The 25,995-nt window shown below is 42.1% G+C and overlaps 1 protein-coding gene across 3 annotated transcripts; it reads right to left on the bottom strand.

Moving 5' to 3' along the window:
- Positions 1–1,716: 1,716 nt before the first annotated feature.
- On the bottom strand, positions 1,717–24,796 carry LOC127009705 (nitric oxide-associated protein 1-like). Of its 3 annotated transcripts, none has more exons than XM_050883046.1 (11): positions 24,633–24,796; positions 22,378–22,535; positions 20,736–21,553; positions 16,699–16,932; positions 15,392–15,610; positions 13,572–13,723; positions 10,170–10,299; positions 6,746–6,930; positions 5,736–5,884; positions 3,014–3,231; positions 1,717–2,000 (listed from the first exon to the last, which is right to left on the bottom strand). In XM_050883046.1, the coding sequence occupies exons 3-11, from the start codon at positions 21,502–21,504 to the stop codon at positions 1,822–1,824; spliced, it is 2,235 nt and encodes a 744-aa protein (XP_050739003.1). In that variant the 5' UTR covers positions 21,505–21,553; positions 22,378–22,535; positions 24,633–24,796; the 3' UTR covers positions 1,717–1,821. The 3 variants fall into 3 exon arrangements, with proteins under 3 accessions (XP_050739003.1, XP_050739004.1, XP_050739005.1); XM_050883047.1 differs by lacking the exon at positions 24,633–24,796 and adding an exon at positions 24,530–24,550; XM_050883048.1 differs by lacking the exon at positions 20,736–21,553.
- Positions 24,797–25,995: the final 1,199 nt, after the last annotated feature.

The raw sequence follows: 25,995 nt of genomic DNA, 5'->3' as shown, positions 1-25,995 counted from the left end.
TATATATATATATATATATATATATATATATATATATATATATATATATATATATATATATATATATATATATATATATATATATATATATATATATATATATATATATATATATATATATATATATATATATATATATATATATATATATATATATATATATATATATATATATATATATATATATATATATATATATATATATATATATATATATATATATATATATATATATATATATATATATATATATATATATATATATATATATATATATATATATATATATATATATATATATATATATATATATATATATATATATATATATATATATATATATATATATATATATATATATATATATATATATATATATATATATATATATATATATATATATATATATATATATATATATATATACATACACACACACACACACACACACACACACAGTGGTGGGCACCGCTAATCGTACTGAGAGGGACTGCTGGGGGAAAAGTGAAGACACTTCTGCCAAGGTCACCCCCTTGGGGCAGGTTCCCATGAAGGATCAGGGGTCGGAGATATAGACAGATATTTAGACTAATATCAAGCTCCTCTTATTCACCTTTGCCATGTGTACCTGTGGATCAACTTGTGCTGAAAGGTGTTTGCTAGAAAAAATCACACATGCACAAAGTATTGCTCATTCTCATTCATTCAATCAATGCTCCACTTCTCACCTACCACTTCCACACTTTACGTTCATATCCCCTGATATAAGTATGTACATGCTTTTTTTCATTGCCAAAACTTTTCAACATCGCCCTAAGCCTCCCCAGATCTCTTCATTTCACTCTCACCTTTTTTCACTAATTGTCAGTTTACCCAGGGAAAACAACCTGAGATGAATTCTGTGAGAAAGCATTGTGGAAAGAAAGGGAAAATAGTTTATCCCAGACTTTACCAAAAAGCTTTGTTATAATGAGATAAAATGTAAAATTTTGCTTTCAAATTAAATAATGTATAGTAGGGATGCTTCCATCATGTTGAGAGGCAAAATATCTGTTAAAAAACTAATATGTTTGAAAATTCTGTCAGACCTCAGAAGTCAAACTTAATTCATTCCTAGAGGCTTTTTGAGTTCTGAAAAGTTAGTTGCAAAGCAATTTTTCCCATAATAAATGATGAAAAGTTAATTAATCCATTCCCAAACTCCCCAAAATACAAATGACAACTCCCAAAACTCATAATATAAGCTAGAAAAACACAAGTAAATGCCTTATTTAAAGCATAAAAGAATGAAAAATATAACACAATAAAAATTAATGCAATAAAATGAAAATATGTGGGGAGGCGGTGGCTGAGTGGTTAGCATGCCGGTGCCGTGTCCAGGAGGACGCAGGTTCACGTTGCACCCACCACCACAACCTGAGATTTTTCAATCACTGCAGAGTGGCCTAAGACTACCCACACACTGTCCTGAAGACTAATACCAACCCAGACTCTAGATTCTCTCTCTAAAAGAGAGGATCAAAGATGAGCTCCAGGGAGCAGCATCAAGCAAGATGGCAGCACTATAAAACACTTGCCTGAGCCAAAATGGGCTGGGGCCAACCACCAGCCCCCACCAAGATAGCCTACTGGCACCGTAGGCAGATAAAAAAAAGCACACTGAACAAACCTCAAATGCCTACAGCTCAAGAGTGCATGACGGGTCATACAGCAAAATTATTGACAATCAGATGTTTATTTACATACACTTCTACAGGTGGAATCCTGGCAACACTGCCATAAACATTCCACAAACTTACGCCTTATATAGCTACTGTTCTATTATGGCACAAATATCTTGTGGGGTCGATGAGCTAAGGACTTTCCTATACGGCGACCCCGAAGGTTAACAGCTAAGGGCAGAAGTGGTGGATCACGGAGGTGTATCCCGCGGCCTCCTGGTGTCCACGCTCGAAGCTCTATCACCTGCTGCTCAGTGAAGCCCGTCAGCGACACCCAACCTGCACAGGCAACAAACAATAGTAAAGAAAGCTTTTTGAAAATAGGCTTTAAAAACAATAAACATTATACAGTGAGGCTCCACATCTAGCGATAAAATGAGACTGAAAAAGATGTCACTAGTTCTCAAACTGCTGGTTTGGGGGCAAACTTTAAACAGTAAAAATAAAAACAAACTGGAGCTTCTCAGAAGATGACCTTTTCTTGAGGTTTTCATGAGGTTTTCTGTGGCCAATTTTAAACCTTTAGCTCCCCATGTATTTTCTTCACTTTCCACTTCAAACATTTCCCATTTGACATTTTTACAGTTGAAATCCCAAGCTAGAATTACATTCTTGCTATTTCTAATAATATCCTCTAACATTTTACTTGTACTGTACTTTCTGCAGGATTGTGAGTTTCAAGTTTGCGATTCACTGAGTTTGCGATAGGGACCCCAGAAAATAGATTTTTATTGAAAACTGAATTAGCGATATGACCTGAACTTTGTGGGTGGCGCGCGTGAGAAAGTGGTGGTTTCCGCTCTAGTTAACGGGGCAGAGGGGGTCGTGACGTCAGGGCGCGCTGCGGCGTCACCACCACAACACTGTATTCTGCCGCCCACTGCCATTGTTCACCTCACCCCCACGGTCCCAACCTGCTCCTAAACGGATCAAGGGTGAAGGGGCAACCTGCTCTTAAACGGATAACAGGGTGTGGCAAAGCCTTTCCACTCCTGAATGGATAACGGGAAGAAGGCAGCCAAATCTTGATTCCCTGTGTTGGAGTGTGCGTATGATCGGTGTGAAAGCAACTAAGCAACTGGTGGTGTGAGGCAGCGCGGTGTACCTCATGGGAAAGTGGACTTTAGCAGAGAAGTGATTTGCCAAAGTAAAATTGCCTTTTGATGTGCATAAATTTTTTTAATGTCCTCAGCTTAGTACTGGCATGTAGCAGCTATTTGTTTTGTTCTTGACATGTCTCATTTCACTGAAAAAAAATAAAATAAATAAATAAATAAAAAATAAAAAATCACCTGCTGAAGAGAGAACCACATCAGCACAGCTTTCAAGTTTGTTGTGGCAGTGTGTCCTCAAGTTAACAGGCTGTAGTGGGGGCCAACATTTCAGGCGCTCCTCTCCTTCTGAAGGCACCCCGAGCAGAGAGGAGCCAAGGTAACGGGAATAGGTAGAGGCTGCATCAACTGTCTTGGTGATAGTCAGAGGGAGCCACTCAGACCTGAAGACAGTAAACCTGCAAAGGTAAGATAAAGTTATGGCATACAAAACCAGTTTTATCACCTACTATTAAATACTTTGCTTTAGTACTGAAACTAACTGACTCATGGGGAGCATACACTAGGGGCCAATGTTGTGCGCACTACCTGCTAAAAGTATTGGCACTACCGCTACCACTGAAAAATATAGTTTATGATTTTTGACCGGGAAATTTGCTGCCTACAGATAGCCAAAGTTGCAGTGAAACTCAAAAAAAAATTTTTTTTTAGTTTTTCATTCTGGAAATAATCTCCTTGAATAAAAGTTGTAGAAAATCATCCATATTACTCAACTGTGAAATCAGATTACGATTTGGTCTGACCGTTTGGCTGGAATTCCATGATTCTGAAAAGTTCCAAGTTTTTACTGGCGCGACGTACAGGAAAATTTATGGAGGAAAAGTTGCTCATTTTATTGTGATGGAATCTGAAAAATATAGTTTTTAATCTTTTACCAGGAAAATTACTGCCTACAAAGCCAAATTTGCAGTGAAACTCTAAAAAATATTTTTTGTAGTTTTTCATTCTAGAAAGAATTTCTTCGAATAAAAGTTGTAGAACGTCATCCGTATAACTGAACTGTGAAATCAGATTATCATTTGGACTGACCGTTTGACTGGAATTCCATGATTCCCAAAAAAATCCAACTTCCACTTCCCACTCCTCTGAACACTCCTGTGAACAAGATATTGGTTCATCTAGAACATCACGTATATAAGTGGAGGTGTCACGACTATGCTCAGCACACACACGATGAGCAGAAACTAAAGGAAGACCGCTGGAACAGGACGTGTGAGGGAATGTAATCGCTCTGCAGACACCATGATGCATAGGCAAGAACTGTAGACTATTTTTTAGCACGGAGTCGTCTAAGGGGCCAAAGAGGTGCTAGTTAGTCACTTAAGATCGACACATACATTGTTGCCTACGTTAGAAAAAATTATGTGACGCCAGTGTCATACTCGTCGCTAAGGGGTTAAACACTAATAATGCATGATTTGTGTAATGTGCCATCCATAGGGTAGTAGGTTGTCTTAAAGTCGATGTATATCAACATGGTGATTGACTGTGAACGTAACTAACAAATAACCATTGGCAATGTGGCATTGTGTAATATTGAGGCAAACACTGTATACAAATATAGTAACATAAGCCAAAGTTAAGGTAATTCACCTATATATTACATAACGTAGGTGCCTTACGTATCAATAATTATGATAGTTCACGCTTTCAGACAGTGCCGTTGTCTGTTTTCTACGAGGTAACTGTGTGTGTGTGTGTGTGTGTGTGTGTGTGTGTGTCCTTCCACCTCCTCACAGGAAGTGGAAGGACGGGGTGAGGAGGGAGGAGGGAGAGCGGGGTGAGGATTCGGCAGACGACGACGACTAGTGACGCATCAACAAAGTGATGATGGTGAGTGTGAGGACGTGTTTTTGTCGTGTCAGTGACTTACGAATGTAATGTAGCAATTCTTTCTTTTGAAAACTTTAACTTAAAGGAGTTATCTTTGTCACCAATAGCATGGGTAGTCAAAGGAAGAAGAAGGAGGCAAGTGAGGCGGAGTGGCGGAGGTGAAGGGAGCGGCTGGTGACGGGAGTGCGGGGTAAGAAGGGACGGTGGCCGACGCAGGTAAAGAACAAGTTTAAATAAAATGAGAACGTTTGTTTTTGTTGTTTCCGTGACCTACTAATGTATTAATAATGTTTTTGTTTTTTTAAGGTTAGAGTAACAAAATCCCCAAAATAGGCAGATTTCCCAGTGTCCAGGAACGTAACCCCCCCTACTACCATTGTTTCCTATGGGGAAATTATGTTTAAATAATGCGATTTTAAATAACGTGACATCTCCAGGAACGTAACCCTCGCATTAATCGAGAGGTGACTGAATCTACAACATAAACAAAGCAGTCGCCCTGTATCGACATAACGTCGTCTTCTAATAAAGTTAGGACTATTGCAGATTGTGCTGCTGTTACCCACGTTATGGACTTGTTGCTACAGTTAAATGGAAGGAAAAGGCTGTTGTGTTGTTGCAGTTGGTTGATTGTGCTGCATCATTCATTTCAGTAAGAGGGTGAGTAAGGATGTTGCAACATTAAATGGAATGATTTGGGAGGTCTAAATACACATGCTATAATCACCTGGGGTCATCAAGGGTGGTTTCATGAGGAAATAGGATATTAGCACTAATTATATAACAGCTTGAGTTGTTTGCCTCCTGACATGGAATGCAGTTGAACTAATTCTAAAAAGTGAGTAAAAAGAAAGGGGTAGCTAGAGTTCCATGTTTTCTAGAAAGCTGCAACACAAAGACTGTAGAGACTAGAGACAGGAAGACATAACAATGAGCCATAGTTCCATGATCTTGAATGTTTCAGATGAAATTTATTACTTCATAAAACATTTAAAAGTCTGTTTAGCTCTGGTCCTTAAATAATAATGTTTTCTCACCTATTCTAAACAACGTATCCAGCTCTACGAACCTAACTGACTTGGGGCTGTAGAGAAGGTCAAGACGTGCCAGCCCAGCCAGGAAGATGGAGTGGCCAGGCTGGAGGCAGAAGGTCCTTGGGCGCAGAAGTTGGCGGGGCAGGACTTTCATCAACTCATCGTGTGTCAAAAGGTTGATCAGCTGAAACATTATGTTTTATGACTGATACTGCAAGTCGGGTGACTGAAGGGATACTGAAAGTGCTATTACTCGTACTGAGTCAGAGGGGGGATGAGTAGGAGGAATATGCCCAGAATCGTCCAAGGTGGAGTTCTTACAGAAAGTTTGAGCGAAGAGTTCAGCCTTAGAGACAGATGAGATGGCAGTGCTGCCGTCAGGGTTAAGGAGAGGAGGGAAAGAGGAAGAAGTGAAATTGGAGGAGATATTTTTGGCTAGATGCCAGAAGGCACGGGAAGAATTAGAAGAAGCAAGGTGTTGACATTTTCTATTTATAAAAGAAGTTTTGCATGGAGTGCAGTTTCTCTGCAAGTTGCTCACTACATTCTTTCAGGATCCACCCTGATACTTCATCCGGCCCTGTTGTCTTTCTTATATCCAGCTTGTTCAAGCTTTCTTTGACCTCCTGCACCGTTAACTGTATCTCCTGCATAACCCTTCCTCTTTCCTGGCCTGGTGGTTGTATGAATTCATCTTCCTTTGTGAAAACTCTATGAAAGCTATTGTTCATCACTTCTGCCATCTCTGCTGGGTCTTCATATGTAGTTCCATCCATTTTCAGTTTATCGATTGTTTCTCTATTCTTTTATTTGCCATTCACATGTCTATAAAATAATTTAGGTTGGTCTTTGCATTTGTCGATTATATCTTTTACATATTTCCGTTTTTCTTCTCTTCTAATCTTTGTATATTCATTCCTTGCTTGTTTGTGTGTGTGTGTGTGTGTGTGTGTGTGTAAGATGGGTGAGTTTATTTAGCCAGTCAGCTGTGGTGCATATACTTCTGGTTTTGCGTTTTAATTACTCCTGATTAATAGTTGCTCACCTGTTCTGGCTGCACTGTCCCAGGTGTATCATAGCACCACTTGCTGAGGGAATACTGCTCATGGGAAGGGTTGATACCCATGATAGGTTTGGGCTCTTCAGTGGGAAGCTTCCTCATATTAGTTGAAAAAGGATCCTTCTTCTCTAACATGTCCTCTTTCTTCTCCAAAGTCCTCCCAATGTGTCCTGTTGGGTGAGAAAATTGACAAAACACAGTTATAACCATGCAGCATGTTATTTAACCAATTCTTTACAAAAATGTTGTGGCTAGTAATTTAAAGCTAAGCTCTGGAAGTCTTCATACATTATAGAATTATATCTAGTGAATTGCACATCATCATTAAAATAAACTCTCCACATGTAAGAGAATTAACCCCAAAAGGATGGGCATCAGGTTTTCCTGTTGCCAGGTAAAGGATGGGTGATGGATTTTTCCTGTCTGCCTTTCACAGGCTTACTTTGAGCTCATCATGCTGTGTAGCTTTTGCTAAATACACAATAAGGAAAGGGACTCTCCTTCCAAACAATAAAATTTCTTCCCTTTCCCTTCCTCACCACCTTCCATGCCTAATGGTGGCGTCCACATCACCACCGACTCGTCGAAGTTCAACAGCCAGGTGTCCCGTCCAGCCCACCCTTCGCCCACGCCCTTCACAGCAATACGGAGTGTGGACCCGGAGGCGCGGTTCTTTACGACGGTCGACGCCCTTTGTGGTTACTGGCAGATTTTGCTGGAAGAGGAAGACCAGCCACTCACCACTTTCATCACGCCTTATGGACGCTTTTGCTACTGTCGAGGCCCCATGGGTTTCGCCGCCATGGGCAACGTCTTCTGTTTATGCGGCGACACGGCACTCCAAGGCATGAGCAACTGCATGAAGGTAGTGGACGACATGCTGCTCTCCGACAAAGCCTACCTCACGCACCTCCACAGCATCGATAAGGTACTATCTCAGTGCAGGATGCACGCCATCACTCTCAACGCTGAGAAGTTTGTCGTGGCTGCCCCGACTGTGTCCTTCTGCGGTTATGCGGCTGACCTGGAGAAAGTGCGAGCTATAGCAGACTTCGCCATGCCTGCCAATCTGACGGATCTCAGGCCCTTCATGGGCTTGGTGAACCAGCTGGCAGAATTCTTTCCCGACATCACTACCGCCGCCTTGCCTCTTCGTCCCCTGATGAGCCTGAAAAGGATGGTCATGTGGACTCCTGACTACAACCAGGCCTTCCAAAAGGTGAAGGAGGCCCTGTCAAGTCCGCCTGTCCTCGCCATGTTCAACCCAGCCCTCCCCACCATCCTGCAGATGGATGCCTCGCGCCTGTACGGCATAGGTTACGTCCTCCTGCAGGACCACGGAGGAGGAAAGTTCCGCCTGGTCCAGTGTGGCTCGTGGTTCCTCACCGATACCGAGACTCGCTACGCCACCATCGAGCTGGAGCTACTGGCAGTGGCAGTGGCCAACAACACTTCAACCTCATCACCGACCATAGGCCCTTGGTCCCGATCCTGAATAGCTACATGCTGTACGCCGTTGAGAATCCCCGCCTCCAGCAGCTGAAGGAGAAAATCTCGGCATTCATCTTCACAGCGGTGTGGCGTGCGGGCAAGGTCCTCTGCATCCCCGATGCCCTTTCCCACTCGCCCGTCAGCCGCCCGATGCCGAAAGACGAGATGTTCGGCACGCAGGCCGGCCTCTCCATCAGCAGTGGCGTCACTCTGCAGACCGTGCACTCCCTTGCTCGCCCCCAGCCTTTGTCAGCCCCTGAAGTGGATCTGACACTTGAGGAGTTACGGAAGGCAGCCCACAACAACCCCTCCTACACCAAGCTCCTGGAGAGTGTACGGACCAGGTTTCCTCGCAACCACTCTGACCTCCACAATGCCCTGCGCCCATACTGGAAGTTCAGGGAGGACCTCTACGCAGATGGGGACCTCATCCTATATGATGCTCATGTGGTCATCCCTGCAGCCCTTCATCGCCGTGTCCTCTCCCGCCTCCATGATAGCCATTGCGGGGCGGAGGCCACCAAGCACCGCGCTTGGCAGGCCCTATATTGGCCCAGCATAGATGAGGATATCATCAACGCTGTCCGCGCCTGTGAGCCGTGCCAGGTTATGCTACCTAGCAAGCAGCAGGAGCCCATGTTGTGCGACGACAACCCCATCAGGCCCTTCGAGTCAGTGTCAGCCGACTTCTTCAACGTGGCTGGGAAACACTTCCTAGTCGTTGTCGACCGACTCTCTGGCTGGCCTGTGGTAGTCACCTGTGGCTCCGACGCGACGTCTGCCACCACCATCCGCTACTTCCAGCACCTCATCCATGACCTGGGTGTTCCTGTGCGTCTGCGGATTGACCGAGGCCCTTAGTTCACCAGCCGGGAGCTTGCTGAATTCCTGGAGCATTGGGGGGTCTGCCACAACGTGTCAATGCCCAACTACCCCCCGTCAAATGGACACGCCAAGGATGCAGTGAAGGCTGTCAAACACCTCATCCTGAAGGTGGCCTCGTCCGGCAACATCGACTGTGAGGCGTTTGATAAAGGCCTCCTGGAGCTGTGTAACACACCAAACTCCACGGGCCGCTCCCCAGTCCAGGTCCTGTACGGCCCTGCCCATGCCAAAGCCTTCGCGAAGAAGTGGCAGCCAAGGCTGAGAGCTGCGACCGCCATGCCGCTACACGTGCCCGAGATGCCAAGGCCCGGTATGATGCCCGCTTCAGCCGCTGAAGACAGGTGCTCTCGTGCGCATCCAGGGCCCAACCACGCAGTGTTGGGACAAGGTAGGCACGGTAATGGGCGCCGGCCAGTCTAGGGACCATCATGTCCGGATGCCGAGCAGCCGCATCTTGTGGAGGAACCACCGTTTCCTTCGGCTTGTTCCGCCCCCTGCTGTCGACACTCTGCCCGTGGACGAGTCTCCTCCCCGCCCAGACTTGCCTCACCTAGCTTTGTCTCGTCGCTCGGAGCGGCTCAAGAGCCACAACACCCGCTCAAGACTAGGACTATGAGCGTGAAGGGGGGAGGGAGATGTGGGTAATGCTAGTTTGGAGTATAGGCACCTTGCCTTGGGCATCACTAATCACGCAATGTCAGCAGTTTGACCGTTGGTGCCCCTCAGAGGCTGACAGCGCCTCAGGGGCCAGTTCACCCTGGCTCTGTATCGTGTACACATGTACTCTCTTTTCATAGAATAAACTTTCCATAGAATATATGGACTTGAGTTTATTCAGTGTTTGTCTATCCCATGATTACAGGTATCAACAATTACCTGAACAACAGTACCCACCACTGTTTTCCATCCGTACGGACAACCAACAACTCGCTCCTGGTTGGGTGTATGGGCAACTGCACTAATTACATGTGGAATGTGAAAGAATGTACATACACTTCCAAATACATGATACAATTTTGCTTGAACTTATTACCTGAAAGTGTTCCAATAAGAATGTTCTTAGTGTATTTTGGCTTTCCACCATCAGGCTGCATCTTCCGCTGCTCCTTCAGTCTCTGTGTTCGGAGGTGCAGCATTTGGCCAGATGGACGAAGGATGGGAAACTGTAAATAAATTAAGAACTAAAGCAGTAAGTACAGACGTAGCTTGTTTATTCTTTCCTATTTCAAGTTCAAAAGAAAAACAAATTTTCCATTATTCATGACTCTTAAAAGGGCAACAAAACCTGAATGTGCCTGGAAAGAAATAATATAAAAAATGAAAAAGCCTTGTAAAATGTTTTTTGTTATTTCTGGTGAATGAGCCAACAATGCAGGAGATAGACTGGAGGGTCATGTCAAGGGAAGGTGTGTTGTGTGTTGTGTTTCAGTGTTAGTGAAAATGATATTAAGATCAGATGTGAGTTGTTTCAGTGATTTACCTTTTCAATCTGGTGATGTATAATGTTAGTAACTTTAACCCCTTCAGCACCGATCCCGTTTACCCGACCCGGGCCCGTATACCACTCGCCGGGTCAGGCCGGGTATCACTGAAAGGGTCAGAAATGAGGCGCCAGCCTTGTTCCTCCACTGACTCCACAGTGTCTGAAAACTCATCACTGTCATCTACTAAGTCACTATCACCACTGACTCCACAGTGTCTGAAAACTCATCACTGTCATCTACTAAGTCACTATCACCACTTTCTGAGGTATCATCACTATATTCTTCAGTAGAAGCATCTGGCAGATATTCAGAGCCAGACTCGGAACTACTGCTGACCGACATAGTGGTGATAACGGCGGTTGCAACGATTGTAGTGAATCCAAGATTGCCAGGCTAGGGACACAAAGTGATATAATCCTTCTCTTTTGGAAGCAAGACAAGCACTGAGTCCCAAATGGCAACCCTGAGCCAGCCAGCCTTGAGATGCCATGACATGGCTGCTACAATTCAATGACAAAATATGTAAAGTCAAGCACCTTGGGAGGGGCTATCCAGCATACCAATACCACATGGGAAACACTCCACTATCCACCACAGAGGCAGAGAAAGACCTGGGACTATAATATGTTACCAGGCTACCAGTGAAAGCCAAATCCGTGCCAATTGCAGCGGATGGGTTAATGCTGAAGCCTGTTATATTATATGTGGAAGGAAGAGTGGAGAAGAGTGTTGTGTGGTATGTTTGCATCCTAATTATGATGTGGTGCAGAGGGGAGATAAGATTCTCTCTCAATCTATTTATCTATCTGGATGGATAGGTAGATAGATAGAACAGACACATGGTTTGATATACTATCTCTCTCTCTCTCTCCGACTTCAGTCACAAGGTCGCCTGGATGCTCGCCAAGCGCCTTCCCACGGTGCCGGCGCCGTCCATCTTACTCAGTGTATCTTACCAGTAATTCTGATCTATACAAATAGCCAGTTTGATAAACAATGAAACCAAACAAACACTTTCACGCTAAACAAGTAAGTACGCTTAAAACATGTGATGTAAATGTTTTATTGTATGTTTGTCTGTGTGTCTCTCCTTGTCTGGACCAGTGTATGTTGATACTTGCAGATCTGAATTGTGAATGTTGCCAAGCTTGCAAGTGTGACCTTGATGCATCGTGCAGGTGGAGACACAGTATGATGACTCATATTGTTGGAAGGGAATGTGGCATGGAGTGGAGGGGAGTCGGTTTGTGTCGTTGTCTTGGAGAGTTTGTTTAATGTTTTTGTCTAATACATTGATCTATAGAAAGCATATTCATTTTAACTGTTCTTATCAATTTTAAATGTGTTAATATAGTACATATGTAGTTACTTTTATTTATTTTTGATGTTTTATAACGTTTTAGTATAGAAAAAAAAAAATTTAATTGCATTATCCAGATCAATTTCGGATAATCCGCTTTCGGATAATCGGGGTTTTACTGTATATCATGACCATTCACTATGGGGGTATAGGCTGTTTGATAAGCTCAAGAAATGGTCATCGCCATAGGCCTAAGGAGGTGCGGTGTGGTGTGTTTACCTGTGACATCAGCAAGAAAGTGGCTTAACCAGCCCCGTCGCCGTTTACACCACACCCCACATTCTTGCCAACAGTTACGGGGACGTCTTGAAAATCTGACACACCAAAACAAGGTATGCAAGAATTCCGCAAGACTTGGGGAAATTCTTGCTCGCTTTGGGGTATTTCTTGATTGCCAGAAGACGCCTTAGTTTGGGGGCCAACTTATACAGCAAATATAGGCCTAACCCATAATTTGGAGCTAATAATCTTGAGGTCGACTTGTACAGCGCAGTTTATGTTAATGCACAACACAAGAAAAATCGTCAAAATCAAAGAACAGTTCAGAGCAAATGTTCTCTGAGTGAGGGCTACGGCGTGACTGACGCGCACAGTGATGCCGTGCTGCTCTTGCTGAGTGGCTTGATCGGCAACCGTGATGTTGTACGGCAACTGGTGCAATTCTGAGTTTGAAATACTGTTTGAGAACCGATTTTTAAAAAAAGTGAGACGTTTGAAAACCGAGGTTTGACGGTAAATACATACACACACACACACACACACGTCAGCTATCGGAGCGTAAACATTGCCGCCGATCCTCTTCCGCCTAAAAAAACAGGAAATATAACGAATTTACCTATATCGTGGGGTCAGGGCCTGGGGATAGGGTTGTAGGATAGGTCCTGTCTCCCAAAGGTAAAAATAGACAAAAAAATGAAGAAAAAAGTGCAAACGTGAGTGAAAAATGCCAAAGCCAAACTTGCCTGGGAGAAAATGGCGAAGAGATATGAAGAAGAAAGTTTTGAAGCGGAAGGAGAAAAGTATTTTCCTGCTTTCTCGCTGGGCCAAATGCCAACCCCAAGATTATGGTCGCGTATGAGATGACTAGAGACAGAAGTAGAGGATTCAAAGAAGGAGGTAAGGAGTCTGAGGGAGGATTTGAGGAAATTTATTGACATCGTCGATGACCTGAAGAAGGAACTAGTTGCAAGAGGTGAAGAAGTCAGAAACCAAGGGAGAAAAATGAAAAACTGCAAAAGGGAAGTGCCAGAGATGACAACATTGATGACAATTATCCACATGCTGTCTGGATCTTCAGTCAACCTTAACTTCAGCGACTTCGGTCAAGAGGAGCACCGGGGGGCAGCATAGGCCAAGCAAGAGTCATACATAACAGCAACCACTATAAATTAAATTAGTCTGCGCCACTAACGGGCTGCGGCCATCCATAATTGAGGCTCCTCAAGAACGCCTACCAGCGCTACAGGCAGCAAATACCATGTTCCACTTCCGACTTCATGCAAGCAACTTACCAAGGTTATTCTGTAGTAAGTCCCCTAACAATTTTATCATCATAACAATACAAAAGAGGTAAAAATGAATGGAACCATACCTTGAGCATACCAAGAGTGGTTCCTGGCCAAGGTGACACAGTGGCACGTCGAATGAGGCTGGATGCAGTTGTTTTGCACAAGTCTGACCCAAGCAGAGCATTAAACAAGGTGGACTTTCCAGAGTTTGTGCATCCCACAATGTAAATGTTTCCTAAGGAAAGAAAGGATCTGTTGGCTTCAACATGGCTTTCAGAACTCTTGTAAAATTATAATTCAACTATCATAATGCCCTCTCTGGCCTCAACTCTCAGAAGGCTTATGGACCTGATGGAGTGTCTCCTATTGTCCTTAAAAACTGTGCTTCTGTGCTGACACCCTGCCTGGTCAAACTCTTTTGCCTCTGCCTATCAACATCTACCTTTCCTTCCTGCTGGAAGTACACCTTCATACAGCCTGTGCCTAAGAAGGGTGACCGTTCCAATCCCTCAAACTACCGCCCTATAGATTTACTTTCCTGTCTATCTAAAGCTTTTGAATCAATCCTTAACCGGAAGATTCAAAAGCACCTTTCTACTTCTAACCTTCTATCTGATCGCCAGTATGGGTTCCGCAAGGGGCGTTCTACTGGTGATCTTCTTGCTCTCTTAACCCTCTCGCGCACCATAAGTTTCCAATACGTTTCTGTTCCACTCATCATACATTTCTCAGGCCCGACCGGCCTTTTTTTGCCGCCACGATACTCTACATTCCCGGACGTATTTTACCCTCACAGATATATTGTACCCCAATAAATTTGGTATCAATGGCTTCATAAAGACTTGTACTAGAACATGCACAAATAAAAATAGAGGAAAATATATATATATATATATATATATATATATATATATATATATATATATATATATATATATATATAGATATATATATATATATATATATATATATATATATATATATATATATATATATATATATATATATATATATATATATATATATATAAACAATACAAACTTGTTTCAAGTCTCCGTATAGAGTATTGTAGAGAATAAATCCGAAGTACCAACTCTTCCCCACTCACTAGCTCAAAATTTTGTGGGCCAACTTTTTAGCCAAATATATGTTTCGAAGCGGAATTTAGTGAGGATTCGTATGGTATCCTCAAAATCCTCATATGCCTGTTAGTTTCCGAGTTACACCGAGAAAACTGTATTTTTTTCTCTTCCAACAGAGTAGGCTAACAAATAAAAATCACTCAAAGCTCCTCATCTACATTCCTTAGAAAGGTTGCCATATGTTACTATTAAGAAACTTATCCCAATAAATGACGCTCCCAAATTTGACGCACTTTCATCGAAAACGTAATTTTTAATATTTTTCTTAACTTTTATGATGCGTTTTGCGTCATCGTGTGCCAGGACCTTTTACCCTTTGATGACGCGAAACACGAAACTCTTTCAAGAGGAGGGTATCCGGACACCTCTCCTCCCGAAATTGACCTCTCTTTCGGCCACCTCTTTGGATTCTTTTTGTGAGCAGCGAGTAGCGGGCTTTTTTTTTTATTATTGTTTCCTTTTTTTTTGTGCCCTTGAGCTGTCTCCTTTGTTGTAAAAAAAAAAAAAAAAAAAAAACTTTCCAGCCTTTCCAGCAAAATCAGATTATGATGGTAGAGGTCAAAACTTTTTGTATTTGCCAGAGTTGATCATGCACTGACATCAATGACAAACCCCATTTTCATGTGCAACAACATCTCTGATCTGTACACTCCCTATAGGCCTTGGTTATGCCAAGATGCATGCTAATATGTATTTTTAGTCTTGTTTTGAGAAAAAAAGTGCATCTTTGAAAGTATACATAATGCTTTAGTGTGCCATACCTTTAGTGGCCCAGGAACCTTGAATATGAGTAATCAGGCTTTCAATTCCATATCCTGTGTGAGCTGAGACCAGTGCCACATGTTTGATGAAGGACTGGCTGAGTGGAGTCTTTTCAATGGCCCTGATGAGGGAATGTTTTACTCTCCGGAGATGATTGATGCCATCAGCTGGGAGAAGGTCCACTTTGTTGCCCACAACCACTACAGGTTTCTGGGTTCCTGTAAAAATGAAAACAAGTATTTACTAGTTAATGAAATGAAAATCACAAAAACAAGGGGGACCGGGGCTCTGAGTCTAATTCAGCTTCGTGTCCCCTAACAGCAGAGCCAGCACAGTCTCATGTTTCAAAACCAGGAGGGCAAATAATATATGAATTAGGTATCTAGCCCCTCTCTTCTTGCTTACCCAATTCCATCAACACATCATAAAACCAATCAAACCCAATGCTTACAATTACTGGTTATAAAGGTGATTTCACATGCAACAGCACACACACAACTCTGAGACTATTGAACTAGTGGGTAACCCAAATGAAGCTAAAAGTAAGAGACAATAACACAGTGTATCAAGCATCGTCTGTGACTACTGACTCACATGAAAACACAGCACTGAGTGGTTCCAAAAGCATTGTGTTCGACGGTCAAACTGCGAATGGTTATATCAAACAGATTAGCGCGCAGAGTAATATTAGAATATTCTCAGTGTTGAGCTTACATGTAGATCAGGACTCACAACAACACATGATGCATTATGAGTAAAACAAGGCTTGGTGAACTTTCTTTATTGCCTGTTATCCTTGGCAGAAGTCACATTATTTATAGCTCAGATGTTCTAACCTTCTGTGGCTCAAAATGGAGTTTGTGGATAGAACTATTGGATACGAGTGAGTAAAGCTCGTGATCAGAGGGTGAATAAAATCAAGGAAGAATATAACATACTACAACATCCAAGACGAAGTCAACAAAATATAAAAGTGGTGTCTCAAAAAAAAAGGGTGGGGGGGTGGAAGTGATGATGAGTGGTAGCTCCGATAACCCTCAGATTTCCTACAAGAAGACATCATCAAGCTACAAGAATAGAACAAAAAGTGGCTGCTACAATTCAATGAAGAAAAATGTAAAGTCATGCACCTTGGGAGGGGATATTCAGCATACCAATATCACATGGGAAACACTCCACTATCCACCACAGAGCAAGAGAAGGACCTGAGAGTATATGTTACCAGGCTGCCAGTGAAGGCAAAATCCGTGGCAATCGCAGCGGACGGGTTAATCTATCACAACATGCGTCTGGAAAATGCTCTGACCTATTATGTCCATTATTTTCGGCCATATGGAACATGGAACATCTAGGAGGTCCACCACCAGCAGCACTAGCGCCCTCTTCATTTTGATGGGCTCCAGCAGCTTTGTGTACATCTTTGGGTCCACCCGCACATTGAGAGCTGTTTTGTGGAACCGCATGAAGTAGCAGCGTTGACACAGGAGGTTACGCAATTCACCATCGTCACGTTCTTCAAAGAGTTCTTTTGGGATGAACCCTGTGTAATACAAACACAATGAACGGAATTAATTTTATATTACCATGAAATAAGTAACCAAAATAACTCCTGGAAAAAAATGCAATTTTTAGAATGCATTGTCTTCTTTCCTCTCATGAAAAGATTGCATTACTGGGAACCACACTCCTTAAATGTTTATACAGGTAACTCTCGATTTACGCGAGGATTGTGTCCTTGAAGAGGTCGCGTAAATCAAAAACAATGTAAATCAAACAAGAGGTAGGTTTGAAGGTTTCTATCGAAAAATAAGTATTCACTTCATTCAATGGAGAGAGAGAGAGAGAGAGAGAGAGAGAGAGAGAGAGAGAGAGAGAGAGAGAGAGAGAGAGAGAGAGAGAGAGAGAGAGAGAGAGAGTGTGTGTGTGCACACGTTCACACGTGAATGCTGATGGAGGAGCGGAACATCAAAGTCTTGACTCTAGATAATACGTCACATCTTCTCTCTGCTGTTATTATTTTGTAGTGATATCTTGGTTTAACATGTGTTACATACACATGCTACATTTAATTTCACCTCTTAATTATGAATAAAGCCTCCCTTGCATTTCCTGAATACCAGTGAACCTCTCCGCCACTCACACCCGAACATGACGAACACCGTTCATTCACAACAACACTTGAGTAGTACTACTGCAACGTTGCCGGTTGGAGGGAAGGCTTACCACAGTGGGTACAGGAACTCATTTCCGCAATTGTACTGTTAGTACCGGTACTGGTACCGGTACCTGCCCAATGGGCAGGTACCGGTATTCATGACAGAGGGTTGAAAAATAAAACTGTAAGGAAGTTTCATCCTCATTGCTTATCTTGTTCCACTGGCTCAGAAAACAAGTTTGAACAAGTTTCAGCCTGATTGGAAAATATTTAGGGGTCCCGAGAATTTACATTCCGTCAGCCTATCATGCGCTTAGTCTGGTTGTAGGCTTCACAGCGAGAGGTTAGTGTCTCTGTGTGTGTGTTTTCCATAATAATTGTTATATAAATTACACTGATGCATAAGTAATACCTATGCATCAGTGTGTGTTCGAAAGCAAGTAGCAGTGGCGTATCAAGGGGAAGAATTCTGTCCTGGTGAACCATTAGTGTTGCATTGGGATGGGAAAATGCTACCTACAATCACAGGTAACAGATCTGAGGATCGAATTGCCATTCTAGTTTCCGGGAAGGGTCAAGAGAAACTGCTTGGGATTCCAAAAATTCCAGCTGGTACAGGAGCGGAGATAGCACGTGTATGCATTGAATGCATAAGGGAACACCACCTGTCAGATAGAATCAAGGGGTTATCATTTGACACTACATCATCGAACACTGGAATTCATGCAGGTGCCTGCACCAAGATTGAGGACGCTCTTGAGAAACAACTTCTATACCTAGCATGCAGGCATCACATTTATGAAATTGTTCTAGCCAAAGCCTTCCACCTCTCAATGGGCCCCACCACTGGGCCTAATATTGAAATCTTTAAAAGACTCAAGAATCAGTGGAATGAAATCGATAGGTCCCTGACAACTAGCTGCACTATTGCCGAACCTCTTCAGGGTCTCAGGGACAAAACTATTCTTATTGTGAGAAAATCTTTTGCTATCTGTCAGCAGCGGGATGACTATAAAGAGCTTCTTCAGCTGGTCCTTCTCTTTCTTGGGGAAGAGACTACTGTTAATGTGCCTCTCCGGAAGCCAGGAGCATATCACAATGCACGGTGGATGGCAAAGGCTATCTATGCATTGAAGCTATACCTTTTACAAGACCAATTCAAGATGACGGAGTTGGAACTTAAAGGTGTCACAGAAATCTGCCTTTTTGTTGCCGGCTTGGTGTCGTGCACCAAGAGCAGAGCAGGCTCCAGCTGTTGATCTGGAGTTTTGCAAGACATGGAAACATTACAAGAAGAAGTAGTGATCATCACTGTTGCCAAGGAAGCACAAGCAGCCATGACATTTGTGGTACCTCTCAGAGGCACTGGTTGGCTTGGCATTCTTTGATAAAGAACTTAACCAAGAGGAAAAAAGAAGAATGCAAGATAACCTATTAAAGCCAGCACTGAAGAAAGTAGCAAAGCGTATTGAGGGAAAAAACATCCTTGGCTCATTTAAACGTTATCTGATTTTGTAACCTCGAGGACGATGGATCTGTTTACCACTCTCAACATTGATGATGCCTTTACTCAAAATCCTCCTGCGTCTTGGGAAAGTGACTCAAAGTACCTTGAAGGTCAAGCCAAGGTCCATGACCTGGCTGTGGTTAATGATTTGGCTGAACGGGGGATAGCTCTTATCAAAAAGTTCAATTCCACATTAACAACAAAAGAAGAAGACAAACAGTTCTTATTGAAAGCAGTCTTTAAGCACAGAAAAGAATTTCCAAAGAAGCAAAAGGCAGAAATAATGAAGTAACTATATGAGACTGCTTTCTTTATAATTTTTGTACTTTATGTGTGCTCTCTGGCCAATTATTCTTTTGTTAGGGAAAATAAAGCAGCAATTATTTATAAAAAAAAGTTTTTTTCATGAAAACGTTAATTTCTCGGGACCCTTAATTTTTATCATAGGAGGGTAGATTTAGGAGAGGGATGATATTTTGGCAAGAGGAACTCAGGCATGTATGAGGAACAAATATCTGATATTGTCTGATTTTATGAAACACCCTACTGCCCATCCCTATTGTTGAGTAGCGTGGCAGTGTGGGTACTGTATTGTTCAAGTGGCGCGCAGGAAGAACTGAGCTGTGGCCGCGGCACCATGTGAGTCCAGTTGTGTGAGACATCTGGTGGCCACTCCATAAAATATCGCGTTTAAGTGGAAAAAACGAGTAAATTAAACATTTATTTGGATTTTGGACCCCGCGTTATTTTAAAAACGCGTAAACCAAACTCGTGTAAATTGAGAGTTACCTGTACCTATAAAAGCCTGTGAAAAATGGGAGTCTGTTTGCTCATTCAGTACACTAAAACTTCTCTTGTGGCCACTCTTTACTTTTAACTTTTTTTTAGGAGCAGTGTTTTGCAGGATTTTTTTTTCTACACTTTTTTTAGTGCCCTTGAGCTGCTTCCTTTCCTGTATATATAAAAAAAAATAAAAGAGGGGGGGGATTCAGTGTTTCCGGATAAGTGGAAATTCCAGATCCTTGGGGTATGTTCTGAAAGTTCCCCATGTAATTTAATTCAACCAAACCTGTTTACATGTAGAGGTACTGTACACTCAGATGCATCCCCTGACAACAAGTATGTATACATGAACTTACTGAAGCACTGAGCACTGAAAGGCACCCGGTACAAACAGACTGCCACCTAAATACTCACAAACAATGGGAGTGTAAGGCTTAACTAATAGGGAAGAGGCCGGAAACAGCTCCCCCACACTTCACATCCCTCTCAGTCCAAGAGTAAAGACCACTCATCAGACATGTGACTGCTCAGATTATATATTTTTGTGGACTTTCATATGGCACCTCAAAACATTGTTGATTTGTAGTCAAGGTAGGAAATGATGTCAGAATTTAGGTAAAGTTTAGTTCAGAAAATCTAGTACCTTTCAGCCTTGGTTGCTGTAAGGCCATGATACCAAACAAATTAATCCTGAAAACACTTCAAGTTTGAGCAACATATATGTAACGTGAGTTTCTTTGGTACCTATTTCATGATAAATCAGCATCCAACTATAATTGTATGGATAGTAAAATTTATCTGTGTGTGTTGTAGAAACAAACTCATCAGGAAAATCAGTCATGACTTACTCCATGCATAAATCTACCGTATTCTATGCAAAAATATATAGAATATTCACCTATCAGGGATGGCTGTTGGCAATGGAGGTGGGCCCCACATCCTCCACATGGCACATTACTCACTGGGTAGTCAGGGTCTGCTGAGCCTTGTTGCTCAATCAGCAATTGAAGCTGAGAATCTTCATCTTCTAACAAGCTGTCTGCATTTAAATCATTGTTGCATTGATCTTTAACAAGGTTCCCTTTTGGTTCATCAAGTTGCTCAAGTACGCCATCTTCATAGGCGTCCATTCTCAAGGCAATCTCTTCCTGAACACTGAGTTGGGGTTTCAAAAAGTCCTCTGAGTCTGAACATTCCAAGTTACTTTTAGGAATATCAATTTGCTCTACATGGGCATAAGGATAAAAAACTTTCAACTCCTTATTACTTTGACTATTCAATTCACTGTAACTCTCAGATTTTACTATATTTTTCTGTATAATAAGAGGCATGGCATGCTCCCTTATCCTCTGTTTTTCTTCTAATTTTACCCTTCTTGCAATACTGTGAAGTATTTTAGGGTCTACTTTGGCTATGCTATCCTTGACATAGGAACTGTAAAGGATCTTTGGGTCTGTCAAGCCCAACAGTGAATCAGGGAGTTCCTCTCCTTTAAACTTGCCCTCTTCAATATCATGTTGTGATAGAATGATGTGCCTTGCTGTTTTATCTAAATGTAACAATCTCAAACAGTAGGATTTACATAGTACATTTAGTACTGGAGCCTGCCGGACTGCCTGTAGCAACAGTTGCCTCTGTCTGCTTTGAATGGCAGCTGAGGTCAACATGCCTGATTAAATGGTGCTTGCTGACTCTTTGAAAGAATTTTGGGATGACCTGTAAATGAGATAAATACAGTTTAGTTGTAACGTGGGTTATTTTTCCTCGTTCATCACTAATCATCGCATTCCCCTTTGCTGGCCCAAGTAGGGTGATTATATATTTTCCCCAAAGAGTTTAATATTTTCCTTATTATCATCACTTTCATCATTACAAATCTTGCTTCCTACATAACTTAGCAAGAATAATAAACTAAATAAAAAAATATCAAAGGAGGAAAGATGGCCCTGTAAAATGGGCTAAACACAATATATATATATATATATATATATATATATATATATATATATATATATATATATATATATATATATATATATATATATATATATATATATATATATTAGACACACACACACAGGTGAGCACCGTTAATCAAAAAGTCAACTTCGTTAACCGTAAATCCGTTAACCAAAAAATTAACTTCAATAACCGTTAATCAGTTAATTCTTTAAAAGTGTAACAGAAGTTATCGATAAATCGTTAACGTTAATTTTTATTATAGAAAAAAACAAAAAAATCAGTTCTTGCTTTAAACCACCTAAATACACCTTTAAAAAGTGCCAAAACTAGAAAATCAGCCTTTTTGGGTCTTTTTAAGGGCTTTAGAACCCAAAAACTATAGTTTTTTTGCTTTAGCGTTAAAAAAGGCTGATTTCATAGTTTTAGACCTTTTTAAGTTTTTAAAGGCTTTCAGAGCCAGAAAAGGATAAAAAAAACTTAAATGAAACACAATATTAGTAATAAACTAAAAACAAAAAAAAAACAAAGTGGCTGAAAGAAATATAAATAAAAAAATTAAAAACTATATATATACATACTAATTTAATTTTTCCTCTTCTTCTCATTCTCCATTTTGTTCATGAGATGCATGTTGCCCTTCATGAAAATTAGCATGTCAAAGTTTTCATCAGACAGGGATGATCTCTTGGCCCTCAAGATGTCCTTGCCCATAGAGAACAAACGCTCCACTGCAGCACTGGAAGAGATGGCTGTGTTGAACTTGATGAACAAGTCCAGCAACACTTGCTATTTATAATAATAAGTGGCGTTATATCGGGGTTGAAAGAATGACGCATACATTATTAAATATGCTAAGACTCTACATCTGTATTTAAAATATGAAAATAATAGACTTTTAAACGTTTACCAGCTTTTATGAATTTTTGGGGTTAGCGGACTTGAGTTAACGGAAGTTCATTAGTCTGATAATGATTTCCAAAGTTTACTTAAAAGTGAAATCGTAAACAAAAATGTTAACATCGATAATTAACGATTAACAGATTAACGGTTTAGTGCCCAGGTTTGTATATGTAGTACAATCCCGAGTTTCGCGCTTACTTCATTCCGAAGGTATAGCCCTAAACTCAAGGATCGTGAAACTTGGGGTATTGAAAACACTGAAAAAGTGCTTAGTATTTGTTCTGACCCATGGAGAGAGCTAGGTTTGGTTCATGTGAGCCACTCACCAAATACGTTCTAACACACTCAAAGAAATGGTGAAGTCGTTTCTGTTTGTCAGAAACATCTGCCATGGTTCCTTATGAGTATGGTGTGTGTGTGTGTTTGTTGTTATTTAATCCATGTGTTTATGTGGTTGGAGTCAAGATGGGTGAGTTGGCCGTGCACACACTGGTGACAATGAGAACTGGCACAGAGAAACCACAGGCACGCCCACAGACTTACATACTAGACTGCTCGCCAAGGCCCTCCAAGTGATGCCAGCCTGTGGCCGTGGGTGTGGGCGCCCAGTTCATCCAAAATCGATGACTTCACACACCTCACTCCCACCCTGTTTCATGACCAATACTGGACAGCATAATCTAAGTGTGGCCTAACTAATCCTAAATAGAGTCTGAGGATGACCTCTGCACTCCTGTTGGTTACCGTCCTGTTAATAAAGCCTAATACCCTGTTAGCCCTATTCCTCGCATTAATACATTGCTTCCTTAGTTTTAGGTCAGAGTTCACTAACACTCCCAAATCCCTTTCACACTCAGACCTGCCTATCGCTGTGGAGTCTAAACTATACCCGTGTAATGGGTTGCTTGTTCCTACACTAAGTACGCTACACTTAGTGATGTTAAAATTCATCTGCCATTTCTCTGACCAAGCTGACAGTTTGTTGAGATCCTCCTGCAGTGCTCTAGCATCCTCCCCTGTCCTAATAGTGCGTCCTATTTTGGTGTCATCTGCAAAATTACCTATGTCACTAGTTATCCCATTGTCTATGTCATTGATATAGACAATGAATAAAAGCGGGCCTAAAACTGAACCCTGAGGAACCCCACTGGTAACATTACCCCATTCGGATTTTTTACCGTTAATGGTAACCCTCTGTTTCCTGTCGCTAATCCACACCTTAATCCAATCAAATACCTTCCCTCTTATCCCATGAGCCCTGACTTTATCTAACAGTCTCTGGTGAGGTACCTTATCGAAGGCCTTACTAAAATCAAGATAAACCACATCATAGCTCTCATCATTGTCAGCTGCCTCGTATACTCTATTGTAAAAGGATAAAAGATTAGTGAGGCATGACTTTCCTTTCATAAACCCATGCTGTGAGTCGTGAATTAAATTATGTGATTTTAATTTCCAGGGTATCCATACGCCTTTCTACTTTATCCTGCCTCTTGGATATGTTAGTAACTTGTTTGAACAATTTCCCCGCAACAATATCGCATTTGGTACAGTACCAGTGAATCTTACTTACTTGATTGCTGCTCAGGAACTTATGCACTACCTCAGTGACCTCCTCACACCTTATGTGGTGCCACATTTCACATAGTTCACAGCCTAGAGCCTTGTCTTCCTCACCAACCTTAACCTTACAGACTGGACAAGTAACACCTGTGTCAATAAACTACAAACTACTATGCAGATTCGTTTAGCTGTGGGCTGGAAAGGGCGAGGGAAAGAGGGAGGAAAAGACACGTTCACACTTGGCGGGAGCCAACAGACGTCAAATACCTCTTGTTCCTATTCGTCAGGGTTTTAGGGAGCTGGGAAGCCACGACTTCTAGAGCTCCAAAGGTGCAAGTTGCTTAAAACTGTTTGTTATATAATGACCTACCTTCATCAGTCGACTGTTCTCCTTCCGTGGAATGGTCAAGCTACACGTGCGAGTGTTGTTGATTTTCTTGATCTTGATGTCACAGGTGACTTGTGTTTTCTTCCTGAGTCCCTTAAAAGAGAGTCCCGACAACCTACGATTTGGACGCCATTATTGGCCCTGTTTTCGCCGCGCTTTTCAAACGCTAGCACACGCTCTTTTTTGTATTTCTGTTTCACAGCACACTTGTGTCAGACCTGCACACCTTCCTCTAACAGCCAGCTGGGAGCCAGCAGCCAGCGAGCTCTGGGAAAATAAATAAGAGACAGTTTGTGTCTACATCAACAGGTATCGCCAATCCACCATTACGCCATTATACTTTACCATAATTTGGTCACCATCCGTTGGAATGTGCCGTAAGAAGGTGGCAGGAGATTATTATTAGCCTTACGATCAGCCAGTGTCTCAGTATAGGCACTCCGTAGCGAGGGCTCTTCACACGCTGGCCGCGCGGCTTTAAACTCCCGCGCGGCCGTGATTTAATTCCAATCTTTTCTCCAAATGTTGTACTTGCTTTATCCCTCCAGCACAAGTTCCAATTCTTTAACAAGTTTTGTTTCAATTATACATATAATATCCGGATCACTCTCCCTTCAATAATTAGTTAGTTCAATTTTCTTTCATACAAGACCATCTGTGTTTGTGTACGCAATCTTTAATTAAACCTTTCCTCCTTTCTCCCTTTCTTTCCCCTCCTTCCATCAACACCATTATTACTCTCTCTTTTCGCCTCCTATCCACCACTTCATCAGTTTTTCGTCCTTCATTCTCCCCCCCAAAAAATCTTCTTTTCTTTTGATCTTTCATCATTTCTTTTTCTCTGGAAAGGGATTTACATGAGCTGGCGGAGGTATATAAGCTGGCGGAGGTAAACACGCATGGCAGCGCTCAAGCAGGGGAAGAAAATAGGAAAGGAAATTCAGTGGAGGCAAAGTGCACAGAAGGACCGAGCTCAGTGCTGGGTGGAGTATAGGCCTATATATAAGTGTACGCAGGGAAGTGACCAAGGTGACTGGCCGTCACCTGCCGGGGTAGGTCCAACTCGGTCCATCTCCAACTCGGACCATTCTGAGATACCAACTCGGACCGTCATCCAACTCGGACCATTCTGAACGACCAACCGGACCATCAACTCAACCAACTCGGACCATTCTGAACGACCAACCGGACCATCAACTCAACCAACTCGGATCATTCTGAACGACCAACCGGACCATCAACTCAACCAACTCGGACCATTCTGAACGACCAACCGGACCATCAACTCAACCAACTCGGACCATTCTGAACGACCAACCGGACCATCAACTCAACCAACTCGGAC

This window comes from Eriocheir sinensis, chromosome 41 (assembly GCF_024679095.1).
Source record: "Eriocheir sinensis breed Jianghai 21 chromosome 41, ASM2467909v1, whole genome shotgun sequence".
Classification (NCBI taxonomy): Eukaryota; Metazoa; Arthropoda; class Malacostraca; order Decapoda; family Varunidae; genus Eriocheir; species Eriocheir sinensis.
The sequence above is the reverse complement of the archived record's forward strand: the minus strand, read 5'-3'. Positions and strand labels throughout refer to the sequence as shown.